At 37.9% G+C, this 9,908-nt stretch overlaps 1 protein-coding gene across 1 annotated transcript; it reads right to left on the reverse strand.

Moving 5' to 3' along the window:
* Positions 1–4,325: 4,325 nt before the first annotated feature.
* On the reverse strand, positions 4,326–9,265 carry mettl21e (methyltransferase like 21e). The gene is made up of 5 exons (NM_001002361.2): positions 9,214–9,265; positions 7,976–8,133; positions 7,776–7,893; positions 5,995–6,203; positions 4,326–5,388 (listed from the first exon to the last, which is right to left on the reverse strand). Exons 1-5 carry the CDS (start codon positions 9,236–9,238, stop codon positions 5,209–5,211), a joined length of 690 nt encoding a protein of 229 aa, NP_001002361.2. The 5' UTR covers positions 9,239–9,265; the 3' UTR covers positions 4,326–5,208.
* Between the last annotated feature and the right edge of the window lie 643 nt (positions 9,266–9,908).

Consider the following 9,908-nt stretch of genomic DNA (forward strand, 5'->3'; position numbering starts at 1 on the left):
GGGCCTTTTAGAGGAACTAGGAAATATGACAGTGGTTTTCATGTTAGCTGAGTAGCTGTGAATAATCAAAGTGAGATATCTGAAAAAATAACAAGTGAAACATGAGCACACATTGCTTTGCATCTTATAAACACAACCAAGCCTTAAATTACATTGTGGACCAGCCCTTAAATAATGCATTAGTAAATGCTGAACTATGATCAATCAGAATCAGAAAGAGCTTTATTGCCGGGTATGTTCACACATAGGAGAAATTAGTTTTGGTGACAGAGCTTCTACAGTGCAACATAATTACAAAGACAAGACACAAAACAGATAATCAATATATCTTAAAATAGAAGCAAGTAGTGAATGCAAATGTACAAAAAGACAAGTGTATGTATATATACAATGTTATATGTGCAGCTGTTATGTGCAAATTGGCATGTAAAGTAAGTTGTTCAATAAGTGTATGTGTGTATTAAAGTGTATAGCAGGTGGTGATGTTTGTTTCACAATTACTGTAATAAATACTGTGCAAGTGTTGTTCATTATTAGTTTATGTTAGTTTATGAACTAATGAAATGTTGTAAACTGTGAACCCTAAAATAATCAGGAAAACACACACACACACACACACACACACACACACACACACACACACACACACACACACACACACACACACACACAGAACCAAACAGCTCAATTTGTATGTGATTACAATACAGGTGTGTTTTCATCTAAGAAATGCATGCAGACAACATAATATTACCAATACAGGGTCTTAATAATTCCCATACTTTGTTGAATAGATGTGTTTTACAGTGGATTATAGATTTTAGGACTGAATGCAGAGCCTGTGTGAGTCCTTTAGTTCAGGGGTTCTCAAAATTTCCAGCCTGCAACCCCCAAAATAACATTGCAGTGACTCGCGCCCCTCACATTTATCTCAGGTGGTTATAAACATACAAATGTTGCACGCACAACAATAGGCCTATATTAACACAGGCAGATCGACAACAAAAAAATGTGCAACAGTCAAACAACCATAGGCTATCCTTTATATAGTCATTTATTAATTTGTTTAACGTAATATTAACCTCAGCTAAAGAGACTGGGAGACATGTTGTCAGAACAAGTCTATTCTTGGTTTAATTTTGGAGACCACCACCATGATTAAAGTTCAGAAGTGGCCTGTATTAATTTGTAATGTATTTGATTGCCATAAAGGTGTCAGAAAGTTTAACCTGCTGCTGTAAAATCCGTCTGCTGCAGCTGACACTATTGCTGTGTTGTTAATCTACTGTAAACACACAATCTAAAATAAATAAGTAATAAAGACTGATGGCTTTTTATTTGCATGTTGTTGCTTTTTAATGTAATGTATTTTGATCTTCTGTGGGTTATGGATAAAATATGGCAATTCTAATAGTTTAATTAAATGTATTTGACTTTTTGAAACCACCAAGCGACCCTCTATCATTGTCCCTCGATCCCCACTTTAACAACCACTGCTTTAGTTCATTACTAAACAAAAGAAGGAAGGAATATGTTGATTCAGTGTCTGAGTTATTATTAATGGTAACATCAACTAACTAACAAACAACTACAGTTGAAGACCAAATTTATTATTATATGTGTATTGTATTAACATATTTTTAAGCATAATAAATGTTAAGTATGGTGACAGTGGCTCAGTGGTTAGCATTGTTGCATAACAGCAAGAAGGTCACTGGTTCGAGTCAGTTGGCGTTTCTGTGTGGAGTTTGCATGTTCTCCCTGTGTTGGCGTGGGTTTCCTCCCACAGTCCAAACACATGCGCTATAGGAGAGATGATCAACTAAATTGGCCATAGTGTGTAAGTGTGTGTGTGTGTGTGTGAATGAGTGTGTATGGGTGTTTTTCAGTGCTGGGTTGCAGCTGCAAGGGCATCCGGTGTGTAAAACATATGCTGGAACAGTTGGTGAATAGTTGGCATTCCTCTGTGGTGACCCCTGATTATTAAAAGAACTAAGCCGAAGGAAAATGAATGAATGAACATTTGTTTAGTTTTTGCTCTGCAGGCAGTGATTTCACCAGATTAAGCTGCTTTCTGCTGAAACATCATTAATTATTAACATCAGTTAGAATGTCTGGATCAACAAAACGCACGAAATGCATATGACTGACATATGACTGATCGATAAAGCATATTAAATACACAAAATGTCTACTTTAATATTTAAAAATGCCATAATCTTTTTTTTAAAAGTCAGGTAGTCAGGTATTTATTTCTGTTTTTGATGGTTTCTCCATCTGTTTGTGTTGGTTTAGTGAGCTGTGCCTCTGTTATTTTGGGTTGCATTAGTTGAGTCCGGGCTGGCCTGTATGAGCGCAGGCTGTCGGTATGTGCTAAATGGATTCCACAGAAGGGAAACCCAATATAACACACACTTTATATCTCTGGAAACTCCTCTCGTGGTCTCCAGTTTCTGGTAAACGCTGTGGATCTGTGTGTGTGTGTGTGTGTGTGTGTGTGTGTGTGAGCAGCTTCTCCATGTAGGGGCAGAAATCTGCACTGAAGATGCAATTAGACACTTTTACAGCATCTGGCAACCCAGAACAGCTCAAAATGAGGAAATGATCATCTTTCCTGCAGGAGAGTGTGTGTGTGTGTCTGTGTGTGTGTGTGTGTGGGTGTGTGTGTGTGTGTGTGTGTGTGGACTGAAGCGCATGATCGCAGTATCAGATGCCTGTTTGTGTATGTGTGTATTTTTGTGTGTTTATGTGTGTACTTGTATGTGTTGTGTGATTGTTTGAGTGTGTGTATGGGGTTATGTTTTTGTATGTGTACTGAAGTGCATAATCCAAGTATCAGGTGTGTGTGTGTGTGTGTGCATGTGTGTGATTGAGTGTGTGTATGTGTGGTTGTGTTTTTGTGTGGACTGAAACACATGATCGCAATATCAGGTGTGTGTGTGTGTTTGTTTGTGTGAGTGTTTTGTGTGGTTGTGTTTTTGTGTGTGTGTTGACTGAAATGCATGATCACAATATCAGGTGTGTGTGTGTGTGTATGTGTGTGTGTGTTTGTTTGTTTGTGTGTGGACTGAAATACATGATCACAGTATCGTGTGTGTGTGTGTGTGTGTGTGTGTGTGTGTGTGTGTGTGTGTGTGTGTGTGTGCTTGTTTGTTTGTGTGTGGACTGAAATACATGATCGCAGTATCAGGTGTGTGTGTGTGTGTGTGTGTGTGTGTGTGTGTGTGTGTGTGTGTGTGTGTGTGTGTGTGTGTGTGAGTGTGTGTGTGATGGTTTAGATGATCCTCAGAGTAGATGCTTATGCTGATTTACTGCTGCTGGACACATCTGGAGCTCAATGAGATTACAAACCATCACAGAAACCTTCTAATGGAGGCATGTTTATAAAGAGGAGAACATCCCTGTATATGGCTCAGAGAGGGAAACGGCACATACATCATCATCCTACATATATATTTATATTAATATAGTGTAAGGCAGGTATTTCTCTGTGCCTTTTGTCAGCATTTGGCATCCATGATTTACAGTATGTGTGCAAAAACTAATAAATCAATAATTATTTAGAAGAGGAGTGATTTTGTGAGATTATTAACCCCTTCAAACTGGTTGTTTTTGCACTTTAATAATTTATTTTTTATATAACTTATTCAAAGTAAGTTTAAGAAAACTGAAGAATTCTGTGTCCGGCCCAATTTCACAACCTTGTGCTGAAAGAAAGTGAAAAAATGAAAAATAATGACAAAACTTATAAATGGGTTTGTCCATATTTGACCCATTATTGGGCTGTATGGCAACCCAGAGTCTTTAACAGTGTAAGGACACCTTCATACTGGGTTGCAGCTGGAAGGGCCTCTGCTGTGTAAAACACTGTGACGACCCCAGGGAATCAGGGACTAAGCTAAGGAAAAATGAAGGAGGTGGCGCGGTGGCGCAGTAGGTAGTGTTGCCGCCTCACTGCAAGAAAGTTACTGGTTCGAGTTTCGGCTGGGATTTTCATCATCATAAACACAATCACATTTACTATCATTATTATTATATTTTATTTATGAAAGTAGAACTCTTTATATTGTTTCATTTTAAAAAATATATCTATTGCAGAAGATTATTTCATCTCTATTTAGTTTTATTTTTGTTAAGTTTATTTGAATCTCTAAACAGTTCAGCTACGTTCATTCAGTTACGTGTTTTGTTTTGACACAAGCACTGTAGTTTGGTGTGTGAGATGTATGTCTGGCTCTGTTGCATGTGAAGATCATTTTCAGAACAGAAAGGTTTGAACATCAAACATCATACAGTCTCTAAAATAAAAAAGGTCCACACAAAAATGAAAGTTCACCATTTATTGTTCCAAACACGACACTTCTGTACAAAACAGCTTTGATTCCTCCTGACTTCCCATTGACTTTACTTGTAAAACAGAATAATTAACAACAGACTGTCGAATGATTAGAATATAACACAGAGCTGAGGTGTTGATGTGGTGAGGTGGAGTGTTGTCGCTCCTCAGGTGTGCATTATTCACTTATAATCCACCATCCCGCAGGTGATTATTGCTCTTCTCCTCTGGTCTCCAATAGTATCTGGATGCAGCCTTTATGATGCAAGCTGAGATTGCATCACTCAGCGATGCAATGTCAGACACAATGCACTAAATGGAGTGAGTGACGTCATTGTGAATGACGGGTAGGGTTAGGGGTGGGGTTAGGTAATTCCATTAAAAAGCATTGGATGCAGCCCAGATTGCACTGCACCAGGTCTGCATCCAGACCCTTCTCCTGGTCTCTGGTAGATCCACTGCTGAGATGTTGTGTCTGAGAGTGCATTAGTCAGGTTTCTGCTCCTGTGTGTAGCACTAGTGTCCTCCACATCTCCTCCTCCTCCTCTTGTGTTCTGATGTGATTTCTGATTGTTCTAGCTGTGAAATAACTTTAATCATTTAGCGGAGTGATATGGAGCTGCTCTAAATTTGCTGGAACTACTTTAGCTGTGCTTTTATCTGACAATAACCGAACACCATAGTATGTTTATACAACAGTCTTGTAGTGTAAAATAATATACATTTAATACTAATCATCCAACACAAATCAAAGTGTAAAAGATAAAATCAAGTTGTAAACAGAACTGATGTGGAATCAGTGTGTGTGTGTGTGTGTGTGTGTGTGTGTGTGTGTGTGTGTGTGTGTGTGTGTGTGTGTGCATGTGTGCGTATTATCGTTTATGTGCTCTGTAGAGTTTGATGCTGAGGCTGGGCAGGTCGTACAGCTCCTCCAGGTGGAAATGCTCCTGAAAGGTGTGGACGAAGCGGTTCTCGGGGTCCAGCCGGAACCTCATGGCCCACAGGATGACGGTGTGGTCAGAGCACAGGTGTATGAAGGTCTCCAGCAGCTCCTGCAGGTACAGAACGCACATATATTATCATTTACAGCATAGCGGTAAAAATACCTCCACAATCAGAGAAAATTCACTTATTATGATGACATTAAAAGCTGTAATTGGTCTGTGCAGTAAGTTATCATTACAGTAGTATGATAGTTTTGCATGTTTGAGCCTGTTTACACACAGATTCACTGACATTTTACTCTTATTTTGCTTAATTTTGAGTCAAGACACAGTTTATTACAGTGATTCTCAAAGTGGGGGCGCAGGCCATCAACAGAAAGAGAAAAGTAAACTGCAAACATAGGCAAGATGTATTTTTGTCCACTTTCAGCCCCTTCTCTGTGGACTACTTTATAAATAGGCTACTTGATGCATTGACTACTGAAACCTACAGGCAACTATTTATTCAAGAGTATCAAAGGGGGGCGTGATCAGGAAAGTTTAAGACTAATTGTATATAATATTATTGAATTAAACACAAATAATTCATTTACAGCCACAAGCATGTGTTTATTGTCTTATGGTTGATAAATTGATCAGTTTCTCTCATCTTGATCTACTTTTTTATCCTGCAGCTAAATGCCAGAAGATATGGTGATCATTTTCGGTTTCTACCTGCAGGTATGGGTGGCCGTACACCACGTCCGCCGCTAGGATGTAGTCATACTGACAGGTGTATCGGGGGAATCGCTCCTCCAGCTGCTGACCCCAGATCAGCTCTGTCACCTGCGGCTCGTGTCTGCAGCGCCCTCTGGTGTTACGATTCACATTGTGCCTCAGGTTGGCCAGGACGTCCGGCAGGTCAGTGGAGGTCACCTGTGCTCCTGTATTCAGCATTTATACAACTATAAGAGTATTTATACATCTATTAAAGTATTCATACATTTACTATAAGAGTAATTATTCAACTATTGGAGTATTTATATTATATTAAATTATTTTTTTACATTTACTATTAGAGTATTTATACAAATATTAGATTAGTTATACATCTACTATAGGAGTATATATCCAACAATTTAGTATTTATTCAACTTTTAGACTAATTATTCAACTAAAAAAGTATTTGTTCAACTATTATAGTATTTGTTCAACTATTGGAGTATGTATACAACTTTTGGAGTATTTCTTCACTAAAAGAGTATTTGTACAACTATTAGAGTATGTATACAACTATTGGACTATTTATTCAACAATTGGAGTATTTGTTCAACTATTGGAGTATTTATTAAACTATTGGACTATTTATTCAACAATTGGAGTATTTATTTAACTATTGGACTATTTATTCAACAATTGGAGTATTTGTTCAACTATTGGAGTATTTATTAAACTATTGGAGTATTTATTCAACAATTGGAGTATTTATTTAACTATTAGAGTATTTATACAACTAAAAGAGCCATTGTTCAACTATTGGAGTATTTATTTAACTAATAGAATATTTAATTAACTATTGGAGTATTTATACAACTATTGAAGTATTTATTCAACTATTAAAGAATTTATTTAACTATTGGAGTATGTATAAAATTATAGGAGTATTTATTCAACTAATGGAGTATTTATTCAACTATTATAGTATTTATTTAACTATTAGAGTATTTATCCAACTAAAGGAGCATTTGTTCAACTATTGGAGTATTTATTTAATAGAATATTTGTTCAACTACTGGAGTATTTATACAACCATTGAAGTATTTATTAAACTATTGGAGTATTTATTTAACTAATAGAATATTTATTTAACTACTGGAGTATTCATACAACTATTGAAGTAGTTAAACTATTGGAGTATTTATAAAATTATTGGAGTATTTATTCAACTATTGGTGTATTTATGTAATTATTGGAGTATTTATTCAACTATTGGTGTATTTATGTAATTATTGGAGTATTTATTCAACTATTGGTGTATTTATGTAATTATTGAAGTATTTATTCAACTATTGGTGTATTTATAAAATTATTGGAGTATTTATTCAACTATTGGAGAATTTATTCAACTAAAGTAGTATTTGTTCAACTTTTACAGTATTCATACAACCATTAAACTACTTATACAACTATTAGCATAAGTATTTACACAACCCATACAGCATTTATATTAAACTATGTATTCAAGCATTAAATTATCTATATACTATTTAAGTATATAAGCATTTATTTATATGCTATACAAACATTATTTATACATTTATCGATTTATTAATTACTGTGTTTATACAACCAATACAGTATTCATACAATCATTAACTATTGGAGTATTTATACAACTAAAACTGTTGAAGTATTTATACAACTGTTAAAGCATTGTTTACAGTATTTACGATAACCCAATTCAGACAGAGTGTGTGTGTGTGTGTGTGTGTGTGTGTGTGTGTGGTCTTTCTAACCGAGGAGGCTGGTTACTATGGTAACGAGTCCGGTTCCGGCTCCCAGCTCAATGATCTTCTTGTCCAGCAGGTTGTATTGATCGCGATGAGAGTCCAAAAAGTGACACAGCACCATGGCCTGGAGAGAGACAGATGATGTTAACTCAAACTAGTCCTGCTGTTCTGAGTGTAAATGATGTAACACACACACAGACACACACCGAGGGCCACAGAACGGCCCCATAGCAGTCCGTCGACTCCGTGATCTTGATCTCCTTGTCTGCAAACTCATAGCCTTCCCACGCTTCTGTCTTTATCAGAGACGGACGGAAGTGTCTCTTCATGATGGCAGCCGCCAGTTCAGCGTCTGCACTGACATCTGCACACACACACACACACACGCACACAAAGTTCAGGACACACGATATTATGCATATTTGACCCAATGGATTACAACAACCCAGCATTTTGTTTGGGTCCCGCTTTATATTAAGGTGTCCTTGTACACTATAAAAAATCTGGGTTGCCAAATAACCCAAAACTGGGTCAATTATAGACAAACCCAACTTATGATTAATTTCATTCATTCTTTCATTTTGTTTCAGCTTAGTCCCTTTATTTATCAGGGATCACCACAGCAGAATGAACCACCAACTATTCCACCATATGTTTTACGCAGTGGATACCCTTCCAGCTGCAACCCAGTACTAGGGAACACCCATACACACTCATTCACACCCATACACTGCGGCCAATTTAGTTCATCAGTTCCCCTAGAGCGCATGTGTTTGGACTGTGCGGGAGAACATGCAAACTCCACACAGAAACACCAACTGACCCATCCGCAACTCGAACTAGAGACCTTCTTGCTGTGAGGCGACAGGGCTACCCACTGAGCCACTGTGCTGCTCTTGGAGTCATTTTTGCCATTAAATTTAAATGACACTTTTTTTGACCCAGCAGTTGTCCATATTTGACCCAATATTAGCCCATGGCAACCCAGCATTTTTCAAAAGGTGTATTTATTTACCCACTGAGCAGTATGAATGAAAGCATGCTCTGACTCTGAGGTTAGGGTTAGAGTGTGTGTGAGTTGCATGTAATTATGCATGATTAGCTGTTAATACGAGAGTGTTACAGAATGTTTGATTATAACCATGTGAGAACGTTCTGACAATGTTCTCTGTCAGCTAACATCAATTGACACCAGCCAAACAGTGTAAATAACGTCAAAAATCAGCATTATGTTCATCTCCAGCGTCTGCTTCTGTCAGTGAGATCAGTGTGAGACACAGCAATACACTCACAGCAGAAATGAGCATGTGTGTGTGTGTGTGTGTTGAACTGAAAACACACTCCAGCACTGATAGAAGCAGATGTGTGTGTGTGTGTGTGTGTGTGTGTGAGTTGTTAGTGCAGTCAATGTGTGTAAAAAACAAAACAATAGATTGTCACCCACCCTCATCATGCTGATCCTGATCCATGAGTGTGTGCGTGTGTGTGTGTGTATGTGAAGCTGAAGGTCCTTATAAGAGCAGAATCACAGAGAGCCTGGAGAGTGTGTGTGTGTGTGTGTGTGTGTGTGTGTGTGTGTGTGACGGACAGCAGCAGCTGAGACACACACAAACACATGGCCAATACTCTCCCTCACACACACATACACACATGCAACACACACACACACACACACACACTGGGCAGACACAATCTCCCTCTCCATTTCTCTCTCTCTCACACACACACACAGAAAAACACACTTAGGTCTATACATACACACACCATTCAGGACACACATGCACCACATGCACACACAGTTCAGGACAATCACACACACACACACACACACACACACACACTTTTTCACACACATATTCACTGGTCAGGACACACTCTCTCTCACTCAAACACACACACACACACACACACACAGGCTGGTTTTTGTGATTTATGAGGACTCTATAGGCGAATGTATTATATAGAGTAAAACCTCTTCTGTCCCTCTCTCCGCCCCAAAAACCAACACTTACAGCAAACCTGTGGACAAATTCTGAATGTTAAAGGACTCCATAGTGATTTTTAAGCATTGTGAATTATAAGGACACAAAGAATGTTCTCATAAACCACCATAGAGTACAGCTATAGGTCATACTGTGT

The sequence above is a fragment of the Danio rerio genome, chromosome 1 (assembly GCF_049306965.1).
Source record: "Danio rerio strain Tuebingen ecotype United States chromosome 1, GRCz12tu, whole genome shotgun sequence".
NCBI classification, from domain to species: domain Eukaryota; kingdom Metazoa; phylum Chordata; class Actinopteri; order Cypriniformes; family Danionidae; genus Danio; species Danio rerio.

Coding starts and splice junctions, on each gene's coding strand:
- mettl21e (NM_001002361.2), bottom strand. CDS start 9,238: ATGGATCAGGATCAGCATGATGAGG. Junction 8,134..9,213: donor TCAGGATCAGCATGATGAGG/GTGGGTGACAAT, acceptor GTGTGTGTGCAG/ATGTCAGTGCAGACGCTGAA. Junction 6,204..7,775: donor CATAGTAACCAGCCTCCTCG/GTTAGAAAGACC, acceptor TGCTGAATACAG/GAGCACAGGTGACCTCCACT.